The sequence below is a fragment of the Haliotis rufescens genome, unplaced genomic scaffold, assembly GCF_023055435.1.
Source record: "Haliotis rufescens isolate VD_foot unplaced genomic scaffold, xgHalRufe1.0.p SCAF_114, whole genome shotgun sequence".
NCBI lineage: Eukaryota > Metazoa > Mollusca > Gastropoda > Lepetellida > Haliotidae > Haliotis > Haliotis rufescens.
In genome coordinates this window covers 471,310-496,663 of record NW_025963796.1, presented here as the reverse complement: position 1 = coordinate 496,663, position 25,354 = coordinate 471,310, and the positions used below count along the sequence as shown (strand labels likewise).

The 25,354-nt window shown below is 41.4% G+C and overlaps 1 protein-coding gene across 1 annotated transcript; it reads right to left on the bottom strand.

The window, feature by feature from the left end:
- Positions 1–8,785: 8,785 nt before the first annotated feature.
- LOC125378162 (probable glycosyltransferase STELLO1) lies at positions 8,786–19,664 on the bottom strand. The gene is made up of 3 exons (XM_048393105.1): positions 19,421–19,664; positions 12,201–12,350; positions 8,786–10,124 (listed from the first exon to the last, which is right to left on the bottom strand). The coding sequence occupies exons 1-3, from the start codon at positions 19,558–19,560 to the stop codon at positions 8,786–8,788; spliced, it is 1,629 nt and encodes a 542-aa protein (XP_048249062.1). The 5' UTR covers positions 19,561–19,664.
- Positions 19,665–25,354: the final 5,690 nt, after the last annotated feature.

Genomic DNA, 25,354 nt, shown 5'->3' with positions numbered 1-25,354 from the left:
AAAAATGTCCTTCCTTCGGGGACATATACTGATTTTGATATTTTAACAGTGTGCACAAAGAGGTTACGCTCATTAAAATGCTTCGGTATGTCGGCAATTGGTTCATATCCGCAGTAGGTTCCCTTCATCATGTAAAGATTCTCCAACTTTTCTATTCCACGGGGAACTGTTGGAAATATCACCTCAATATATAAGTCAAACCTGGAGAAGTGTTCCATATAGTAGAGGTAGTCATCTTTGTATTTTTCAGGAACATAACAAATGTCCGAGGAACCAATATAGAATCCATCTTTCTCCCTTGAGTTGTTAGAAAGCATATCTGTGAAACTGTTATATCTGTGAATATCTACAATTTTCAAAGCTTTTAGAGCAGCCTGGTATGCTTGTGATCCTACTTTGGGATGGTGCACCCGGTTGCCATGTTCCTTCCTAGACTGTCGTACAACTCTTACGTGATAAACCCAGAGTTTGTTTAATGGAAACATGTGAATGTTCCACACATTAAGCAAGACATCATCGCCCATGTACAAGTATCCATCAACACGGAACTGCATTTTCATGGCTTCTATCAAACAGAGCTGACCAAGCCAACCATTGGCATGGTCGACCTCTATGAAGGTCAAGGGCTTGAGAAGGAGCTTAGCGTGAGTGTCAAATTGATCTTTGTTGGCTCCACAATAAATGATGTGAGGAAAGTGCATGCTGTACATTGTCTCCAGAAACTGGAGATTCTCATAGTGGGGAAAGTTGAACACTACAATTAACAAAATATTTGGATATGTAATGATATCTGTCAGTTTAGATGCTATAAACGATTCACCGCTGCAATAGGAAGCTATTTGAGCAGCATGCGACACAACCGCAGGTGACTGCGTAGCTTGGGAATATATCTGGGGTGGTGTTTGCCCAGCCGCCCAGAATTTGACATTGATCTGTTGATCCGTCATACGAGTTTGTGTTTGCAATTTCTCTACTGTTATATATTGAGCAGCGTATTTTAGAGAACCAAACGGAATTCTTTTTGGTTCCTTGTAGCCAAGTGCCACAAGGTCCTTGATCCAAAGAGATGTCAGACTTGCATCCCTTTCCTTCCAAAAGTTCTCATGTACCATATCAGTCGATAATTTAGTCATACAAGCAAAAAATGTTCTATTTGCTCCACATTTCCATTTGGTAAGGAAATCAACAAGGCGTTCTGTCTGGAAATAGAGATCCTTCTCTTCCTGTGCATCACTGAGGTAGGAATGAGAGTTCCTCCTCTGGACAGCATTTGGTGGGAAGAACCCTACATTTCCTCCCATCTCCCACAAGAGTCTCTGAGCCCAGTAGCCTCTCCAAATATCACACACTCGGAATGTCGTGGTTGATGGAATTAGGAGTGCCCATAATGCATCATACAAGAAAAGGGTATTCTGGGAATTAAAGGGAGCAAAAACGCCAGCTGGAACAATTGCTGGTGGAGCTCTTCCATCAAAGGTCACATTCAGCTGAGAACGGGTTTGTTTCCGGGTGAGTCTGAAAATGGCATCCATATCTGGATCTCTGTTGACCAAACCCTGCTGAATAGATGGCGTTTTCCAGTGATTTAGTAGATATTCTGTTGTTGGTGATTCTCCTACAGAACCAAGCGGATATCCTCTTGGCCACAATGTCGGCTGTCCAAAATGGCGGTAGGGATTAAAGAGTTTTTCCCCTCTGTACAAGATTCCCCACATTGTTGGATCTAGTTTGAAAGTTTTCAGTAGATCAAGGGGACGATTGTCATCATCAGTTTCATAAATTACCTTTGCGCCATGAGCTATTGCAAACAGATATCCCATCGTCTTTCTTGCATAGCTCTCCTCAGGCAGAAGTGACTCTGTGTCAAAGCCAAGCCCACGCTGATCCTCTAAACTTAAAAATACACAGTTTTGGTTCCTGAAACAGAGTAACGTTGAGAAGAATCATTAGGATACATTCATTGTTTCATTGTTACCTTCAAAGAAATCGGGAAGCGTTTATTCATCATTGAATGTGGCAATTTTAGAATTTTAGCCCCTTAATTCGAGCGCCAAGCAGGGTAACAACAAGTACCATACTTTAATGTCTTTTTGGTATGACGCGGCGGGGATCGAGCCTACGACCTTTCACTCTACGGGTGAACGCTCTACCGCTAAACAAACGAAGGCGGTCTGAAAGAAAAAGCCTCTGACAAGAAATAGCCTCCATTGCCAGCATCGGTTAGATTTGAAATCAGACCACCCGATCCCGTTGGTCGCTCCTTACGATGAGCATAGTTGCTTTTTACGCCAGCATGGGTTGCTGAAGACCCATTTTTATTCCGGATCTTCAAGGGTCTTATCATTCATGTACTGAGATTTTGTGCCAGGGAGGTGGTTGTCGAAACGGAGGTTTAATTAATTTTAACTCGTTTAAAGATATTTAAGATGTACTGACTACGTGTGAGGGTATCCACCTTGAGTGAGTGAGTGAGTTGGGTTTAACGCCGCTTTTAACAGTATTCCAGTTATATCACGACGTGGTGTCAGCTTAATGTGGGAGGAAAGCCCGAATTGATGCAGGTCTCAGACGTTTAGCACTTTGGTGACACCCACGAGAACGGGTATGGTGCTGACATACTAGAAACATAATCGGGGCGAACCGGGATTCCAACCCACAATCTGGCGTACCCAAGGGACGCAACTCTGCACATCGAATCGCAGCGCCTAAGACGACTGGGCCACCCGTGCCCCCTCATGTCCACCTTGAAACCATGTGAGATACACCCACAATCATTACCGAACCACCCCCAACAGTTGGCCTGATGTTCCTAGGTGTATACGCCATATTCCTGTGAATCCAAACCCCCAGTCGTTCATCTGTGACAAGGATCAGGAACCCAACTTCATCTGATCAATAAAATTTTCCTCAAGCGTCTTAGATCCCAAACCTGTTACGATACACAGCATGCCAATTGAGTAGCTATTGTTTACTGTATGGCAAAGGACTCTGATACCTTTCTGTGTACCATGTTCTCAGGGAAGACAGCGGGTTTAAACATCCAGAGTTGAATGTCTAAACATCCGGCACAATGGGGAACACATGTTGTTCACATGTGAACGGTGACATCCTCAGAGTGGGGCATGTTCAATTTTGCAAATACCTTTGACAGAGACTGGCCACAGCATGGAGAGTTTCTGGACAAATGGGTTTCCAGAATTAAAGTGGGACGTGTGAGCTGCGTCATTCCTGTCAGCGGGTTTAAACATCCAGATTTGTATGCCTAAACATCCGGCATTATGGGGAATACATGCGTGTCATGTTCTCACATGTGAACGGTGACATCCTCAGAGTGGAGCGTCATTCCTGTCATAATCAGTATTTCTATAACATGTGAAATCAATGGTGACATGTTATAATTCATGTTCTCAGGGGGTGAGTTACATTTTCCCAGGTGTATATCACTGAAATACAGATAGACTCTGACGTTACCTCCAGTCTGCTGGCGTCTTGGTGTCTCCGACGACAACAACCTTCCATCCGGGTATGTTTGCCAGGAACTTGATGTCTGGAGTAGGGTAGGAGATGGTTGTCACCACTATCCATCGATCTGACTGAACAGTGCTGAACTTGTCTATTTGCCTTAAAATAGATTGTCGGTACATATATAATATAAATAAAATATAATATGATGGTAATTTATTCATATTCAGAAACACACTACGGACACCCTTATGGCTATGTTCCCAAATACCGTTTTCGACGTAATAAGCGCCCAGGGCGCACTCAAAATTAGAAATAAGGGGCTCTTTTTAGAATATTATTTTGTCGAAAAAAAACAGAGTTGAAAGATAAATGTCGTTGTTTCAGCTGACAGCCTGAAATGTTTATATAGGAGATATATTTTTCCAGAATTTAATTGCCCATAATTAAGGGTGCATATAACACACGAGTGCGTATTATTAGCGAATAAAGAAGTATTGTGTACATTGATCAATCGGAAAGGGTGCTAATTGGGATTGTTAACGAGCCAATATATTAGCAAATATCGCCGTGGTTGCTTATTAGAGCGGAGCGCTTATTACGTCGAATACGGTACTAAACCACAAAAGAAAGATGTTCCGGACTATGTAACAGTAGCGGAATGTGACAACAACATCTATCTTGAGACCACCATTAGTGTGTGAACAGAGGTTAATTGTGAAGCGGCAACCGAGTGACCTGAACGGGTTTTACAAGATGGTAACTGGCCAATCAGATAGCTACATTCTTATTCAATAATCATACTATATTAAGCATCATCTCAAATTACATCACATGCCATTTGCAATCCATATGATTACCAAAAACGGAATATGGTTAAAATGTTGGGTATCATGGTGTCTACTTCAGGGCCATTAGTCATGCAGTTGCAACCATCGTAGACGTCATCAGCATTTACAAACCCATCAATAATGTACCGTAGCACCAAATTGCAAATATCGCAACACATGTCAGGCCCATACAAAATGGTACAGTAGCATAAATGGGCGATCTTATTTGTTCCAAAGGGAAATAACTCTCCCTTTGAAATGATCTAAGCGACGGTCCAACCTGTCGCTTCCGATCTTGTTTTTGGATCTATGCGCGCTGCGACAAACGTGTAGAGACGGAGCCAAGCTTAAGCTTTACCCTGTTGCACCTTCATTCAAAAATAGCCGTTTACAAGTAAATATTTTTAACTGGCACATATTTTGTAGTGATCATTTGTTTAGAATATCAACATTTGTTGAGTCTTCAACTAAAAGACGAATTGTCACGATAGAAGATAGCTGGGAAATCGCCATGAAAAACGGTATATTGCCACGGTATTTTCAAGGTCAGAAAACGGCGAGGCATTCTGTCAGTCTGGGCTAACATATTGCATCGATGAAATATTTAGGGCTTCGTGCCTGCAAGGCAGAAGACCTATTGTACTTGATAGGATTATTATTTGTTATTCCGCCAGAATCGCCAGTGGCCAGAATCGCTCCAAACCAACAGCAACATGGACACTAATGTGAAGCAGATACCAGCAAAATCCCAAGGCCATAGGCCCAATGGCTAAGGGCAGATAACTCATCAAAGTTTCAAGTTCAGCAGCAATAATCTTCGAAACCAACTGTCCAATGACTTCCAGATTTGCCATGCGGCAGGGCAATCAGATGCCAATCATGTTGTACTGCAGAACCATGGTAGCTACAACGCACCGTTTGGCAGCCATATTGGATTGAAGCATTTCGACATGCATTTTAGCATCTAAGCAATGCGACGTGTCCCTGGGGTCCTGACAAACTCAGAACACCAATCCGTTTGACTCTAGTGCCAAGGACAACAAAGTGACAGCGTGTTGAAAAGGGAATTCTTTGGCCCCTGTCATAAACTTGACATAGAGCAGAACTCTAAACACTAATATCTCGGCTAATTCTGAGTCAATTTCGCCTAGATTTCGTGTGTGTTTGTAGACTGGACTTGTCCATGGTTATGCCTAATTGTCGCCACATCGCATTGAAGGCTACGAAGAGACAAAATGAACCAGAATTTATCTATAACAACATATTTTAACTTATTGTACCTCGCCAGATCATCCAATAACTGTCAGACTAGGCACTCTTCAGTATTTAAATATGCAGTTCGATATTGAAATGCATTCACAAACTCCTAAGTTCTACATACACCAAACTGTGATCTGACTGAAAATGTCAATTTGTGGGGTAAAGAATGAGATATTAAGACACTTCAAACTTGTTCACTAAAGACACTGAAAGAAGCGTAGAGTATATATTGTTGGTAAACCTGTGATATAGGTTTGTGGATTTCATAAACAACTACTGTGTATAATTTTCAGGGAACTGCGATTATGTTTATCCGCTGTTGACTACCGAGATCAGTTGTCTGTGTTAGTGAGATACAGTGTACATACATGTACTGCTGATGACCAACGCAAGAAGAAACGGACTATAGAAATCTATTTTAGAAGTAGTGAAAGAAGCTGCAGTAAAATTTCGGAATAAGCCTCGTTCACAACAGCATTTCAATCTACTGAGAATACTGATGAACGTGCTCGCAACGGCCTTCTCCAATAGGCTGGTTATTTCTTGAATTAGTATCGACCCGTGATGTCTGTGGTGTGATGTTGTGCCCTGTTTCCTGGTGAACTGCAATTGGGTTCTATGGCTATGGTTGACGGATTTCAGAGAAACTTCTTGCATAACGCCACTTGGGAACGTCTGCAGAAACCGACTATGGTAATCACGTGTCAACATGCTGATTCGGTTATGTCTGAAAGTTGTATTCTCGGCACTAATGCAAGGTCGTGCACTGACCCCATTTGCCAATACACACCAATAAGATATTGTGTATCTGCTTCCCTAATAGCAATGGGAATGTGTAAATGGGGTCCACAGCTGCATCAGTCACGGTAACGGTATAGCGAGACTGCGATAGCGCTATAGCGCGGAAACTGGTACTGTATTGTTTCCCATGTGGTGTATTGACTGTGTGGCCGCATCGTGCTCTCGACCCATACAAACTGTGACTATATAGTGCAAAGTCTTTGAATTGCAGTTTGAAATGATGCACATGAGGAAGATAATTAATGGATGTTAACTAATTCAAATTTAGAGATAACAAATTCTGTATTTACTTTAAAGGCGACGTTTCTGTATATATCTGTATACCGTTGTCAATCAAGGCTGAAGAATGAAACAGTTATCAGCGTCAGTAAGGTACAGTGTACATACTGCGGGTGGACAAGGCAAGCAGAAACGGACTATAGAAATATATTTCACGCTCGTATCTTCAACGGTTCTGCATAGAAAACATTGCAACTTGTATGACTAAACAACCTCGTATTTGTGTTTTTGGATGCATGTGGAAACTAAAGCGGCTTGGCAGTTCTATTTCATTTCAACTATAGAAACATGGGCGCGGAACATGGAGGAACGGACGATAGAAATCACGGGCGCGCATTTTGTTTGATTTGGCTATCGCTGAACGTGGTATTCTCGTCAAGGCGAATGTCTCGCGCGATATTTTACAGACACTCCATCCAAGTTTAACCTTTACTTTAAAATGAAAATGAAAATCTATCGTTTCTAGATATGATGGTTGAAATTTCAAACAATAACATTGAAACAGATGTAAATACGAACTAACATATTCCAAACGATACCTCAATTACAATTCCTGTCACCCCCGTCATACTAAAAACAGTATCCCTTACTCATAGGCACATAGAATCTGTGTGCTAGTATCTAATTTAGATCGTGCACAATGTAGACTCGATGAACTGAGGTAGAAACTACCCTAGAAAAATAGTAGAAGACGCAATAAACAATATTTGGAAATGTTCAGGAGACATGGTATTTTTTAAGTAAGTGTAAAGACCATAAATGTCACTGAATAAACTTATCAATATTGATATTGTGATATTGCTGGAATATTGCTAAAAGCGGCGTAAAACCATACTCACTCACTCACTCACTAGGGTTTCTATCTCAAAAGGAAAACAAGAATGCAAAACAGAGCAAAAGTGTACCTTACCTAATTGTGGTTCTTGCCCTTATGGTTAACAATGTTGTTCTTTTACATTCAAAGACGGAAAAACTGTCTTATGTCTGTAAAAATATAAATTGTGCTTCGAAAAACTTGATTTATGTCCCCCGAAACACTGAGGGTCATGCTGTGGTTATGTTTTGACTGTAGAACCCCATAGCAGCTCTCACCTAGGACACATACATCTTTGACAGGCCCTTACCACTGATCTATAGTTCGTATACATGCGTGCCTTTACAAATAATTGAAGAAGCAATAACATTCAAACTAAAACAACTGATTTTTAATGTTACTTTTATGTCAACATTCAAGTTACATCTGACATATATTTTCTTTTAATTCTGACAGTATTTATTTAGGAAATAAATATGCTGAATGGAAATCTACCATGTATTTTTCAAGCAATCAGTTGCTCAGAAATGGTTCAGAAACATCCATTACAGTTATCATCAAAACACACCGGACACTGCATCATAGCAGCTGGCGTTAGAGGCAGTCTAAAACCATCCTAATTTGTAATTTCAGATGGCCTCATTTCCACTGCAGATTACAGTGCACATGCTGCAGTCCTCACATTTCGCCATCACTCAATAAGACCAGTTGCGTGTAACATTAACGTCTGCAGCATTGGCTATTTAAAAAAGGATTTTGCAACATAAAACATGATTCATCACGATAGTGTCAACACATGTCCTGTGTGAACGTCTTCTCGGATTGAAACAGTCACTTATCCTTTCACAAGTCAGTATCAGTGATACACAGCAGTGATACAAGCATCATGCAACAGATCAGTTGAAATAGAAGGTGAAGGAAGTGTGGTAATGTCCTGTTGTGGAATGATTTTGGTTGGTTTGTTGCTTAACTCCTTACAGTGGCATTTAGAAGTTGGTGTGATGAAGTGAGACAAGTTCTATGGATGTATAACTTCTTTATTACAATTAGTGCGACGTTTCGGTGTAAATCATATCCTAACACCTTTATCAAGCAAGTGTGAAGTGATGTCACGTCCATGGGTCTAAAGGAACTCGAGGACGTGCACACGTGAGTGCGGACAATTTCGTTAGGATAACCCACTCATGCCAAATTGTCACCAATAACTGTCAATTTCTAAGTCAATAAATATCCGATTCTGCCATTTTCTAATACACTGCTTTATTCTGTGACATGATGTATCCAAAGAGTCAAAATTCGAAACATATGGCATACATTCGTATTGTTGCGTTGGTAAATACTATCGGTATGGCTTACGAAGCAGGTTGAAGCTGAAACCATACAAAACAAGGAGAAGGAGCTTAGCGTGAGTGTCAAATTGATCTTTGTTGGCTCCACAATAAATGATGTGAGGAAAGTGCATGCTGTACATTGTCTCCAGAAACTGGAGATTCTCATAGTGGGGAAAGTTGAACACTACAATTAACAAAATATTTGGATATGTAATGATATCTGTCAGTTTAGATGCTATAAACGATTCACCGCTGCAATAGGAAGCTATTTGAGCAGCATGCGACACAACCGCAGGTGACTGCGTAGCTTGGGAATATATCTGGGGTGGTGTTTGCCCAGCCGCCCAGAATTTGACATTGATCTGTTGATCCGTCATACGAGTTTGTGTTTGCAATTTCTCTACTGTTATATATTGAGCAGCGTATTTTAGAGAACCAAACGGAATTCTTTTTGGTTCCTTGTAGCCAAGTGCCACAAGGTCCTTGATCCAAAGAGATGTCAGACTTGCATCCCTTTCCTTCCAAAAGTTCTCATGTACCATATCAGTCGATAATTTAGTCATACAAGCAAAAAATGTTCTATTTGCTCCACATTTCCATTTGGTAAGGAAATCAACAAGGCGTTCTGTCTGGAAATAGAGATCCTTCTCTTCCTGTGCATCACTGAGGTAGGAATGAGAGTTCCTCCTCTGGACAGCATTTGGTGGGAAGAACCCTACATTTCCTCCCATCTCCCACAAGAGTCTCTGAGCCCAGTAGCCTCTCCAAATATCACACACTCGGAATGTCGTGGTTGATGGAATTAGGAGTGCCCATAATGCATCATACAAGAAAAGGGTATTCTGGGAATTAAAGGGAGCAAAAACGCCAGCTGGAACAATTGCTGGTGGAGCTCTTCCATCAAAGGTCACATTCAGCTGAGAACGGGTTTGTTTCCGGGTCAGTCTGAAAATGGCATCCATATCTGGATCTCTGTTGACCAAACCCTGCTGAATAGATGGCGTTTTCCAGTGATTTAGTAGATATTCTGTTGTTGGTGATTCTCCTACAGAACCAAGCGGATATCCTCTTGGCCACAATGTCGGCTGTCCAAAATGGCGGTAGGGATTAAAGAGTTTTTCCCCTCTGTACAAGATTCCCCACATTGTTGGATCTAGTTTGAAAGTTTTCAGTAGATCAAGGGGACGATTGTCATCATCAGTTTCATAAATTACCTTTGCGCCATGAGCTATTGCAAACAGATATCCCATCGTCTTTCTTGCATAGCTCTCCTCAGGCAGAAGTGACTCTGTGTCAAAGCCAAGCCCACGCTGATCCTCTAAACTTAAAAATACACAGTTTTGGTTCCTGAAACAGAGTAACGTTGAGAAGAATCATTAGGATACATTCATTGTTTCATTGTTACCTTCAAAGAAATCGGGAAGCGTTTATTCATCATTGAATGTGGCAATTTTAGAATTTTAGCCCCTTAATTCGAGCGCCAAGCAGGGTAACAACAAGTACCATACTTTAATGTCTTTTTGGTATGACGCGGCGGGGATCGAGCCTACGACCTTTCACTCTACGGGTGAACGCTCTACCGCTAAACAAACGAAGGCGGTCTGAAAGAAAAAGCCTCTGACAAGAAATAGCCTCCATTGCCAGCATCGGTTAGATTTGAAATATTGTAACATAACCAGAGGTGCTTTCAGACCACAACAATGTCCCTATGTTGCTGCAGGGTTTATAAGCCAACTACAGGTGGCTGCTTCTGGATATAAATGTCACTTTGGCTTCCTAAATGACACCTGAAGTGTAAAGGTTCAGTTGACACCATGGGCAGTATCCCTGTTAGTTACGGATCTGCTGAAGGGGAAACTGCTGCCACTCCTAATGCAAAGCTGCTTCCAATCCACACTGATTCTGTACATGATGCCCAAGGACCCAGAGGATCCAGATCAAGACTCATGGTACGTCAAGGCAGAACCATCATAGCCTTGTTCTGGACGTAGGCTGACACTGCCCGGATGTGGTCTGGCGTCATCATTCATGTGTGTTTGTTTTTTGTTGTTTAACGCCGCACTCAGCAATATTCCAGCTATATGACGGAGGTCTGTAAATAATCGAGTCTGGACCAGACAATCCAGTGATGACATCATGAACATCGATCCACGCAATTGGGATACGATGCCGTGCATCAACCAAGTCAGACCACCCGATCCCGTTGGTCGCTCCTTACGATGAGCATAGTTGCTTTTTACGCCAGCATGGGTTGCTGAAGACCCATTTTTATTCCGGATCTTCAAGGGTCTTATCATTCATGTACTGAGATTTTGTGCCAGGGAGGTGGTTGTCGAAACGGAGGTTTAATTAATTTTAACTCGTTTAAAGATATTTAAGATGTACTGACTACGTGTGAGGGTATCCACCTTGAGTGAGTGAGTGAGTTGGGTTTAACGCCGCTTTTAACAGTATTCCAGTTATATCACGACGTGGTGTCAGCTTAATGTGGGAGGAAAGCCCGAATTGATGCAGGTCTCAGACGTTTAGCACTTTGGTGACACCCACGAGAACGGGTATGGTGCTGACATACTAGAAACATAATCGGGGCGAACCGGGATTCCAACCCACAATCTGGCGTACCCAAGGGACGCAACTCTGCACATCGAATCGCAGCGCCTAAGACGACTGGGCCACCCTGCCCCCTCATGTCCACCTTGAAACCATGTGAGATACACCCACAATCATTACCGAACCACCCCCAACAGTTGGCCTGATGTTCCTAGGTGTATACGCCATATTCCTGTGAATCCAAACCCCCAGTCGTTCATCTGTGACAAGGATCAGGAACCCAACTTCATCTGATCAATAAAATTTTCCTCAAGCGTCTTAGATCCCAAACCTGTTACGATACACAGCATGCCAATTGAGTAGCTATTGTTTACTGTATGGCAAAGGACTCTGATACCTTTCTGTGTACCATGTTCTCAGGGAAGACAGCGGGTTTAAACATCCAGAGTTGAATGTCTAAACATCCGGCACAATGGGGAACACATGTTGTTCACATGTGAACGGTGACATCCTCAGAGTGGGGCATGTTCAATTTTGCAAATACCTTTGACAGAGACTGGCCACAGCATGGAGAGTTTCTGGACAAATGGGTTTCCAGAATTAAAGTGGGACGTGTGAGCTGCGTCATTCCTGTCAGCGGGTTTAAACATCCAGATTTGTATGCCTAAACATCCGGCATTATGGGGAATACATGCGTGTCATGTTCTCACATGTGAACGGTGACATCCTCAGAGTGGAGCGTCATTCCTGTCATAATCAGTATTTCTATAACATGTGAAATCAATGGTGACATGTTATAATTCATGTTCTCAGGGGGTGAGTTACATTTTCCCAGGTGTATATCACTGAAATACAGATAGACTCTGACGTTACCTCCAGTCTGCTGGCGTCTTGGTGTCTCCGACGACAACAACCTTCCATCCGGGTATGTTTGCCAGGAACTTGATGTCTGGAGTAGGGTAGGAGATGGTTGTCACCACTGTCCATCGATCTGACTGAACAGTGCTGAACTTGTCTATTTGCCTTAAAATAGATTGTCGGTACATATATAATATAAATAAAATATAATATGATGGTAATTTATTCATATTCAGAAACACACTACGGACACCCTTATGGCTATGTTCCCAAATACCGTTTTCGACGTAATAAGCGCCCAGGGCGCACTCAAAATTAGAAATAAGGGGCTCTTTTTAGAATATTATTTTGTCGAAAAAAAACAGAGTTGAAAGATAAATGTCGTTGTTTCAGCTGACAGCCTGAAATGTTTATATAGGAGAGATATATTTTTCCAGAATTTAATTGCCCATAATTAAGGGTGCATATAACACACGAGTGCGTATTATTAGCGAATAAAGAAGTATTGTGTACATTGATCAATCGGAAAGGGTGCTAATTGGGATTGTTAACGAGCCAATATATTAGCAAATATCGCCGTGGTTGCTTATTAGAGCGGAGCGCTTATTACGTCGAATACGGTACTAAACCACAAAAGAAAGATGTTCCGGACTATGTAACAGTAGCGGAATGTGACAACAACATCTATCTTGAGACCACCATTAGTGTGTGAACAGAGGTTAATTGTGAAGCGGCAACCGAGTGACCTGAACGGGTTTTACAAGATGGTAACTGGCCAATCAGATAGCTACATTCTTATTCAATAATCATACTATATTAAGCATCATCTCAAATTACATCACATGCCATTTGCAATCCATATGATTACCAAAAACGGAATATGGTTAAAATGTTGGGTATCATGGTGTCTACTTCAGGGCCATTAGTCATGCAGTTGCAACCATCGTAGACGTCATCAGCATTAATTTTACAAACCCATCAATAATGTACCGTAGCACCAAATTGCAAATATCGCAACACATGTCAGGCCCATACAAAATGGTACAGTAGCATAAATGGGCGATCTTATTTGTTCAAAAGGGAAATAACTCTCCCTTTGAAATGATCTAAGCGACGGTCCAACATGTCGCTTCCGGTCTTGTTTTTGGATCTATGCGCGCTGCGACAAACGTGTAGAGACGGAGCCAAGCTTAAGCTTTACCCTGTTGCACCTTCATTCAAAAATAGCCGTTTACAAGTAAATATTTTTAACTGGCACATATTTTGTAGTGATCATTTGTTTAAAATATCAACATTTGTTGAGTCTTCAACTAAAAGACGAATTGTCACGATAGAAGATAGCTGGGAAATCGCCATGAAAAACGGTATATTGCCACGGTATTTTCAAGGTCAGAAAACGGCGAGGCATTCTGTCAGTCTGGGCTAACATATTGCATCGATGAAATATTTAGGGCTTCGTACCTGCAAGGCAGAAGACCTATTGTACTTGATGGGATTATTATTTGTTATTCCGCCAGAATCGCCAGTGGAAGAATCGCTCCAAAATCAATAGCAACATGGACACCAATGTGAAGCAGATATCAGCGAAAACCCAAGGCCATAGGCCCAATGGCTAAGGGCAGATAACTCATCAAAGTTTCAAGTTCAGCAGCAATAATCTTCGAAACCAACTGTCCAATGACTTCCAGATTTGCCATGCGGCAGGGCAATCAGATGCCAATCATGTTGTACTGCAGAACCATGGTAGCTACAACGCACCGTTTGGCAGCCATATTGGATTGAAGCATTTCGACATGCATTTTAGCATCTTAGCATTGTGACAGGTCCCTGGGGTCCTGACAAACTCAGAACACCAATCCGTTTGACTCTAGTGCCAAGGACAACAAAGTGACAGCGTGTTGAAAAGGGAATTCTTTGGCCCCTGTCATAAACTTGACATATAGCAGAACTCTAAACACTAATATCTCGGCTAATTCTGAGTCAATTTCGCCTAGATTTCGTGTGTGTTTGTAGACTGGACTTGTCCATGGTTATGCCTAATTGTTGCCACATCGCATTGAAGGCTACGAAGAGACAAAATGAACCAGAATTTATCTATAACAACATATTTTTACTTTATTGTACCTCGCCAGATCATCCAATAACTGTCAGACTGGGCACTCTTCATTATTTAAATATGCAGTTCGATATTGAAATGCATTCACAAACTCCTAAGTTCTACATACACCAAACTGTGATCTGACTGAAAATGTCAATTTGTTGGGTAAAGAATGAGATATTAAGACACTTCAAACTTGTTCAGTAAAGACACTGAAAGAAGCGTAGAGTATATATTGTCGGTAAACCTGTGGTATAGGTTTGTGGATTTCATAAACAACTACTGTGTATAATTTTCAGGGAACTGCGATTATGTTTATCCGCTGTTGACTACCGAGGTCAGTTGTCTGTGTTAGTGAGATACAGTGTACATACTGCTGATGATCAACGCAAGAAGAAACGGACTATAGAAATCTATTTTAGAAGTAGTGAAAGAAGAAAATTTCGGAATAAGCCTCGTTCACAGCATTTCAATCTACTGAGAATACTGATGAACGTGCTCGCAACAGCCTTCTCCAATAGGCTGGTTATTTCTTGAATTAGTACCGACCCTGTGATGTCTGTGGTGTGATGTTGTGCCCTGTTTCCTGGTGAACTGCAACTGTGTTCTATGGCTATGGTTGACGGATTTCAGAGAAACCTCTTGCATAACGCCACTTGGGAACGTCTGCAGAAACCGACTATGGTAATCACGTGTCAACATGCTGATTCGGTTATGTCTGAAAGTTGTATTCTCGGCACTAAAGCAAGGTCGTGCAGTGACCCCATTTGCCAATACACACCAATAAGATACTGTGTATCTGCTTCCCTAATAGCAATGGGAATGTGTAAATGGGGTCCACAGCTGCATCAGTCATATTCCAACATATTCCAAACGATACCTCAATTACAATTCCTGTCACCCCAGTCATACTAAAAACAGTATCCCTTACTCATAGGCACATAGAATCTGTGTGCTAGTATCTAACTTAGATCGTGCACAATGTAGACTCGATGAACTGAGGTAGTCACTATTAGAAAGAAACTACCCTAGAAAAATAGTAGAAGACGCAATAAACAATATTTGGAAATGTTCAGGAGACATGGTATTTTTTAAGTAAGTGTAAAGACCATAAATGTCACTGAATAAACTTATCAATATTGATATTGTGATATTGCTGGAATATTGCTAAAAGCGGCGTAAAACCATACTCACTCACTCACTCACTCACTCACTAGGGTTTCTATCTCAAAAGGAAAACCAGAATGCAAAACAGCGCAAAAGTGTACCTTACCTAATTGTGGTTCTTGCCCTTATGGTCTTATGTCTGTAAAAAAATAAATTGTGCTTCGAAAAACTTGATTTATGTCCCCCGAAACACTGAGGGTCATGCTGTGGTTATGTTTTGACTGTAGAACCCCATAGCAGCTCTCACCTAGGAAGGGGCTGCGCCGGGTACATTGCATTATTGTCCATGTAGTGTATAACCGCCTCTACACTGTTCTCGGCTGCAGCTGTTGATACTGGCGGTGGTCGTATTGGCGGGCTATGAAGCCTCAAATGCAAAGAAGACAAATAGAGTTACCACAATAAAATGCCAAACTGGAGCATTGCCAAAACTGACAATTTTTTCTCACTCAAAACGGACCAGCTAAATATCACATTGCTCATAAAGACCATTTAATAATCAGATACAGTAGTGCACTTATCCTTCCTGATACCGGAAGTGACTTATAAGACAGCAGGAAATGCTTTCTTAACTACGGCCATTAAGAACTCGGGTTCATTGTTTTAGTTCTCTGTGTAACACAGGTGAGATAGTGTGCATGGACTTCCACGAATGTAAACCACAATCCGCAACTGTAGTTCAGTAAAGCACGAAGCCAAACATCACTGCTTGCAGCTATATTTCAAACTCTTTTTATTTATCATCCTTAATGTTACGTCCCACGACAATTACAAGCATTCAAGCATTCTAATCTTAAATAGTTATCAAACTACCATGGACTTCAATGTAATAAAATTGGAGAGACGCCTACATTCGCAGCACAAATACATCTTTGACAGGCCCTTACCACTGATCTATAGTTCGTATACATGCGTGCCTTTACAAATAATTGAAGAAGCAATAACATTCAAACTAAAACAACTGATTTTTAATGTTACTTTTATGTCAACATTCAAGTTACATCTGACATATATTTTCTTTTAATTCTGACAGTATTTATTTAGGAAATATATATGCTTAATGGAAATCTACCATGTATTTTTCAAGCAATCAGTTGCTCAGAAATGGTTCAGAAACATCCATTACAGTTATCATCAAAACACACCGGACACTGCATCATAGCAGCTGGCGTCAGAGGCAGTCTAAAACCATCCTAATTTGTAATTTCAGATGGCCTCATTTCCACTGCAGATTACAGTGCACATGCTGCAGTCCTCACATTTCGCCATCACTCAATAAGACCAGTTGCGTGTAACATTAACGTCCGCGGCATTGGCTATTTAAAAAAGGATTTTGCAACATAAAACATGATTCATCACGATAGTGTCAACACATGTCCTGTGTGAACGTCTTCTCGGATTGAAACAGTCACTTATCCTTTCACAAGTCAGTATCAGTGATACACAGCAGTGATACAAGCATCATGCAACAGATCAGTTGAAATAGAAGGTGAAGGAAGTGTGGTAATGTCCTGTTGTGGAATGATTTTGGTTGGTTTGTTGCTTAACTCCTTACAGTGGCATTTAGAAGTTGGTGTGATGAAGTGAGACAAGTTCTATGGATGTATAACTTCTTTATTACAATTAGTGCGACGTTTCGGTGTAAATCATATCCTAACACCTTTATCAAGCAAGTGTGAAGTGGTGTCACGTCCATGGGTCTAAAGGAACTCGAGGACGTGCACACGTGAGTGCGGACAATTTCGTTAGGATAACCCACTCATGCCAAATTGTCACCAATAACTGTCAATTTCTAAGTCAATAAATATCCGATTCTGCCATTTTCTAATACACTTCTTTATTCTGTGACATGATGTATCCAAAGAGTCAAAATTCGACGTGAAACATATGGCATACATTCGTATTGTTGCGTTGGTAAATACTATCAGTATGGCTTACGAAGCAGGTTGAAGCTGAAACCATACAAAACACTAAGTCGCTCCGTAATAATCCAACATACGGTACATACATACACACATCACACAAGACCGCCTCCGTGGTCTAGTGGCAGAGCGTCCGCCCGGAGAGCGGAAGGTCCGGGGTTCGATCCCCGACCGCGTCATACCAAAAGACGTTAAAAGATGGTACTTGTTGTTACCCTGTCTGGCGCTCGGCATTAAGGGGCTAAAACAAGGACTGGTCGGCTCGGAGTCAGTGTACTGTGTCTGAGTGGGGTATTCATGTTAAACTGCGGCATGGTATCTCAGTGAGCTAGCACTATAAATCGGCATCAGTCCGGACTAGTACAAGCAGCCACACACACACACACGTACATTCACGTCGCTATATAAGTGCAGTAATCTTGGACGCGACGTTAAACCCCATTTCACCTCACCTCGAGCTCACCACACATCACACAACCATGGTAACTCTGAAATATTTCTGACTTCAAAGGAACGTTATATTAAATTACACTTTCATAGATACATATATATATACCTTCCATGCATATGCAATGTCAGAATCATAGCGTCCCAAATAGCCGGACATCAGTCTACAACTCATAGCGATGCATACTTTGAAATTTCACATCAAACCGCATGCTTTTTCCCACATACCATTCACTTGCAGTTACCACTCCTGTCCAAACCAAGCCATTCAACCGCATACCGCTAAATAAAAACAAAAGTGACTTTCTGTCATCTACACTGACTATTAAAGGGCTCCTTCGATGTGTCTCCCCTCACCGATATGCTCCCACCACCGAATGCAGAAGGCTACAAAACAAGCTTCAGTGCACAAAGTTCCATCTGACATTGATAAACACGCTGACGGCCATCAATCACTACTGTCAAGATGAAACCTGGACTCAGACGTTATGGTCGGATGTGATGCTTTAATCGGATGTAAGCTAGGTATGCTACTTTTGTCAAAATGACAGTTCGGAGCCGATTTCGCAGTAAACAGTCAAATATTATCATCTTGCCGACACGATCTGACCCGTGGAAGACTAAAAGCCCTGTTTACTCCAACGCGTTGCCAATGAGTTGGTACCGACCCCATTGACTATTTGCTGCTAAGATGAACTCCAAAAAGCTTGAGATTAATTAATATCTCTTGTGAAATATTTTTCTAGTTTGCCCGAGGCATTCACATAAATTTCAAATTGAAGCAAGTGTTATATTCTGTTGATGACAACAGATGTAACTTGAAGATGATCAATAAAAAACAACCAAACAGTACCAGTTGAGCAATAGGGCAATGCTATGTCTGATGACCAGGCCACAGTGGAGTGAATGAGTGTGTTGGGTTTAACGCCGCTTTTAACAGTATTCCAGTTATATCACGGCGTGTCAGCTTAATGTGGGAGGAAAGCCCGAAGTGATGTAGGTCTCAGACATTTACCACTTCGGCGAAACCCACGAGCACGGGTATGGTGCTGACAAACCTAGAAACATAATCGGGGCGAACAGGGATTCGAACCCAAAATCATAGGTTTCTGGCGTGCCCTAGGGACGAAGCCACAGTGGAAGTATGTGATGTAAATAGTAAAAAATAAAAGTAAAATGTTTTCCTCAAGTAAACAATATTACATGCCCTTGGCAAATTGAATGCCACTGTGTTCGTGTTGTCGAAATATAAACGAATGAATGTAACAGAATTAGTCCCTGTCTACAATCTACCGATCAAATGCCTAAATGGACTCAAGAGTGACATTTTTACATGTGTAAATGTCGGACTGACTGACTGATATAGAAGATTTAACGTGCGCTTTCCGACTGTAGCGTATTTCGCACACGGGCCTGGCCAGACCATTTAGTGTATTCCGAAAAGGGTGAAAGTGGTGTGTGCAACCCAAGAGGGGGCTTTTAGGGGTTGCTTAATTATATTGAATTTTTGGAATTTTTAAATTTGGAATAAATGGAATGTCGGAGATATGTGCAGCTTTATATTTCAACCCTGGGGTAATAGTAAGGATTCCCTGGTTTACCTTGAGTTGAAGTTCCTGTTATCAATGGTAATCTTGCTCCTTTGCAATCCTCCAGGCCAGGCAATGTAAGCAAACAACAGACACACACAAACGGCGCACGTCTTCAAGATTCCTAAAACATGCCAGGACACAACTCGCATCTTGTTTGTTGATCCACTTATCCACTCAGGATCTTTTCCAAACTAAACAGATCATATGGTTATCACTTACGGTTGAAAGAGTATTTGAGGTAGGAAACGACCGCACTGAGTGGGCGGAGCTTGTACGAATGATCTGACACGCGACTCTACAGCCTCAATTTATTTTCTGTTCATAAGTGAGTTTTACGGGACAGCCAATCAAAGACCAACGCTGTCCACTGTGACGACATTTAAGCCCAATGTGAAACTTTCCTGGTGATTCGTCACAACAGACAGACAGAAATAGTTTATTAAAGTGTCACAAGTTAAACACACTTTGCTGAAACATTTCACACCACAATGAAATATGTTTAACATCCAGCCACATCTTGGCTTACGAGACACTACTTATTTATAACATTATGTACGATGAAATTATTATACTATTCACAATGATATACTCGTTATAAAATGATGTAAAACAATACACAATGCAAGTATCATATGATTAATTATCATCTACAAATATGTTTCTTATGGTAGAAGCAATACATTTGATATGCTTAGGATTTTTTTCAGATAACAATTTAATGTAAAATATTTACGTTCTGTAGAATTGTAAGAAGATAAAATAATGGCGTGTCTTAGGTCCTTATAGAAATTACACTCTGAAAGGAGATGAACTTCTGTTTCCACTGTGTTACAAAAATAACAAGTTCTGTGCTCTAAAGGGGTGTCTAATGCGCCAACCAGCCTCTGCATGAAGGGAGATGCTTCCCTAGCGTTGTCTAGAGAGATATTTCCAGGATACAATGCTTTGCAAGAAAATGCCCGGGACAAAGATATTTTTTTTAAAAGACGGTAGTTACGTAGCTTATTTCTATGCTGAGGACTCGATGTATCGTTCCTGAAATGTTCAAACCAATTATATTTATCTATTACTTTACTAGATCATAGGGTTGCCGATATCATAAAGGATTTATCTCGCACGAAAACGACAGCCTCGCCCCCAAGGGGTTGGGATATTGTCCTGGGTTTTTTAAAGGAACGGGGCTTAAATAGGGAGATGATAGGTGAAAGGTGACGTTGGCGAGAGTTAGAGAGGTAGTACATGCACGAAGACACTGAACATGTACAAATTTACACCCGAAGTCCCAAGAAGAAAGGACAGAAATATAAGACATCATTACTCTGGGTTTGGGGGTGGGGGGCGGGACCCCTCCGGGTAGAAATCAGCCAATGAGAGGACAGCAATTAAAAAACGGGCAAAAGTGCATGTTATACTACTCACTCACTCACTCATGTTGAGAGGATGAGTAGCCTTGCTGTGATTCTAAACATTTTATAACAATTTAGCCAACTTTGATATATAAACAACAAATAGATTTCAGTTTGATGTCATCTTGATATAGTTGAACCGTACTTATTTTCTGGCTGCTATAAAACAATCAAAGATTTTTTAAGCTGGCATGAATATTCTTATATACTTTGTATGTCTGTGCTCAGTATTCCTTCTATTCCACCAAGCGGTTGGTCCTACAAGAAATTTTTCCTCAAGAGTGAGTGAGTGAGTGAGTTTGGTTTAACGCCGCTTTTAACAGTATTCCAGTTATATCGCGGCGTGTCAGCTTAATGTGGGAGGAGGCCCGAAGTGATGCAGGTATGGTGTTCCTCAAGAATACTGTACATCACGAAATAATGAGTCACCAAATCAGTGCGAGTTGCGACCCCTGGCCTAAAATGCGTTATCAGTGGCTCTACCTTTGAACTGTAAAAACTAATCAGCAAACGATAACACCAAGACTGTAGACTTAGAATTCCATGATTGAGTATTGGCTGATAGAACTTCGATTGAATGAGATCATTTGCTATTTCGACAAACTTGACTTCATCTGTTGATCTTACTTCCATGAATTAAAATGCACTATCTCGTCATCTTTTTCATTTTGGTGCCAAGTTACTATTTGCCACGGTGTCAGTGTTAGACGCTGAGGCGTTTTCATGTTTCCACTGAACAAAGAGGACAGCACCATTCCTTCATTTTTAAAGACTGCCAGTCATGTGGGGTCTCTTCAGGCACAGTCGCAGTCTCAATCTCTTCACGTCAGTATGCGTAACGTCACAAGCATGTACATGTAGAGTGAGTGAGTGAGTATGGTTTTACGCCGCTTTTAGCAATATTCAAGCAATATCACGGCGGGGGTCACCAGAAATGGGCTTCGAACATTGTACCCTTGTCGGGAATCGAGCCCGGGTCTTCGGCGTGACGAGCGAACACTTTAACCACTAGGCTACCCGACCGCCCCTGTACATGTAGAAACATGAAGCAAAGATTGATAGTTTTGTGTCAGACACTCTCCAAATAACGGTGATAGTATAACAGTGCGAAAATCATTATATTTTTCTTCAAGTTTTATCAAAATCAAATTTCACATTCCCAAGCCAGTAAACGCTACATAGTTTACAGGACTTGTATCATGTTACGTAACCCTTGGAGATGCAAGCTGTCGAAACCAGTCAAACCAGCTGGCAGATGCTAATCAACTAGCTCAATTGAAATTCTAGACCCAGCTGATCAGTTTCCGACACAACCGACCAGGCTATAAACATTTAACTAAGCATAATTTGTGGGAAGCCATTGTTATTAATCCTAAAATGGACAGATGGGTAGTGACATGCTTTCAAACGTGGACTGGAGGTCTCGGGTATGAATGCAGGGGTATCTTGGCATTGAGTCATTCCTGCATTTCGCCTGATAACCTCTCTGTCTGTTTTTGAAGGTTAGTTACTTTTACTTATTACTTTGCCACTTTGTTAAACTTGCTGTAAATAATTCTAACTTTGTTACTCTGCTGGTACAATGAACTTATGTTACAGATAATCAAAAAGTATGGTTCGAAATCCATTAATTTCATGCAGTTCAACTAGACATCAAATGCTATACTGAATAAAAGAAAAATAGAGAGTCCCGGATAAAATACTAGCGTTAGTATTCCAGTCGTTTAAGTATCAGTCTAACACATTACGCAATTTCAGTTATGGAAGTCGTGGATGCTTATTAAACGTTATGTTCAACGTGTATAACGTTTTCTGAATCAAGTGACTTGGTGGTCAACGTGTTCTATTATCTGCATTTATATTTTTGTCATGTTATATTTATTCGTCTCATTGTATTTTCACGGGAAACATTTCATGTTTCAATATAAAGAGTAGCATAGCATCGGCTGCTAAATGTATGTATTTCAAGATATCTAGTCTGTGACCGTATATGTCTAGAATACAATACACGAGAAATAACACTGTTTCTGTAGCTAAATACGCACAGACTCGGCAATGACTTTTAAATATTCATCATATAAGTGCATCCGCACTATCGTGAAGCGCCGGTAGATTTTGAGTTTTATGTTGTAGAATAGTCTATTTAATTTAATTAAATTCAGTTTTGAGGTAATTAGGTTTAAGAATATTCGGAAAGAATTATTAATTGAAAGTATTTTATTATACTGTAATGATGAAGTCATTGTACAAGAAGAGTATTGTAAGATCACCCTTATGTCCATATTTTAACTGAATTTATGAATGGTGTACGCTATGAACAGGATTGACATTCACTGAGCACAATGTTGTAAGTGACCATGGAGCTTATACTATGGTACCTTAATGAGTCCACTGTAAAATAACTCATTATCGTTTCTTAACTATTGATTTGAATATATAAATGCTTTACTAGTTAATTGCTCATTATGATGACTTAACTATGAAATAGAATACCCAATATCAGCTCACCAAATGGACGACGTTGACACTCACTACAGTTTCACTATGATATTCATGTACAAGTATGCTGCATTTTGTGTCTCTATGAGGTGATGGGTTAATTCCATTTACTTCAGGGGGCACGGATGGCCCAGTCGTCTAAGGCGCCGCGATTCGCTGCGCAGAGTTGCGTCCCTTGGAATACTGTTAAATGTGGGTTTAACGCCGCTTTTAACAGTATTCCAGTTATATCGCGGCGTGTCAGCTTAATGTGGGAGGAAAGCCCGAAGTAAAGCAGGTCTCAGACGTTTACCACTTCGGTGAAACCCACGAGCACGGTTATGGTGCTGACAAACCTAGAATTATAATCGGGGCGAACCGGGATTCGAACCCACAATAATAGGTTTCTGGCGTGCCAAAGGGACGCAACTCTGCACACAATATTGGTGTGTTACCACTATACACAAGGGTAAACAACGTACCTGACATCGACAAAGCGTGTAACCACTATACACAAGGGTAAACAACGTACCTGACACAGACAAGGCGTGTAACCACTATACACAAGGGTAAACAACGTACCTGACATCGACGAGGCGTGTAACCACTATACACAAGGGTAAACAACGTACCTGACATCGACAAGGCGTGTAACCGATACACAGGGGTAAATAACGTACCTGACATCGACAAAGCGTGTAACCACTATACACAAGGGTAAACAACGTACCTGACATCGACAAGGCGTGTAACCACTATACACAAGGGTAAACAACGTACCTGACATCGACGAGGCGTGTAACCACTATACACAAGGGTAAACAACGTACCTGACACAGACAAGGCGTGTAACCGATACACAGGGGTAAACAACGTACCTGACATCGACAAGGCGTGTAACCACTATACACAAGGGTAAACAACGTACCTGACATCGTCGAGGCGTGTAACCACTATACACAAGGGTAAACAACGTACCTGACATCGACGAGGCGTGTAACCACTATACACAAGGGTAAACAACGTACCTGACACAGACAAGGCGTGTAACCACTATACACAGGGGTAAACAACGTACCTGACATCGACAAGGCATGTAACCACTACACAAAGGTAAACAACGTACCTGACACAGAGAAGGCGTGTAACCATTATACACAAGGGTAAACAACGTACCTGACATCGACAAGGCGTGTTACCACTATACACAAGGGTAAACAACGTACCTGACATCGACAAGGCGTGTAACCACTACACAAGGGTAAACAACGTACCTGACATCGACAAGGCGTGTAACCAATATACACAAGGGTAAACAACGTACCTGACATAAACAAGGCGTGTAACCACTACACAAGGGTAAACAACGTACCTGACATCGAGAAGGCGTGTAACCACTATACACAAGGGTAAAGAACGTACCTGACATCGACAAGGCGTGTAACCACTATACACAAGGGTAAACAACGTACCTGACATCGACGAGGCGTGTAGTCACTATACACAAGGGTAAACAACGTACCTGAGACAGACAAGGCGTGTAACCGATACACAGGGGTAAACAACGTACCTGACATCGACAAGGCGTGTAACCACTATACACAAGGGTAAACAACGTAACTGACATCGACAAGGCGTGTAACCACTATACACAAGGGTAAACAACGTACCTGACATCGACGAGGCGTGTAACCACTACACAAGGGTAAACAACGTACCTGACATCGACAAGGCGTGTAACCACTATACACAAGGGTAAACAACGTACCTGACATCGTCGAGGCGTGTAACCACTATACACAGGGGTAAACAACGTACCTGACATCGACAAGGTGGGTTACCACTATACACAAGGGTAAACAACGTACCTGACATCGTCGAGGCGTGTAACCACTATACACAAGGGTAAACAACGTACCTGACATCGACGAGGCGTGTAACCACTATACACAAGGGTAAACAACGTACCTGACACAGACAAGGCGTGTAACCGATACACAGGGGTAAACAACGTACCTGACATCGACAAGGCGTGTAACCACTATACACAAGGGTAAAC

Excerpts from the sequence above, each read along its gene's own strand:
- LOC125378162 (XM_048393105.1), bottom strand. The coding sequence starts at position 19,560 with ATGCGAGTTGTGTCCTGGCATGTTTTAGGAATCTTGAAGACGTGCGCC. Across the intron at positions 12,351-19,420 it reads AACAGGAACTTCAACTCAAG|GCAAATAGACAAGTTCAGCA; the intron begins GTAAACCAGGGA and ends ATCTATTTTAAG. Across the intron at positions 10,125-12,200 it reads AAGACGCCAGCAGACTGGAG|GAACCAAAACTGTGTATTTT; the intron begins GTAACGTCAGAG and ends ACTCTGTTTCAG.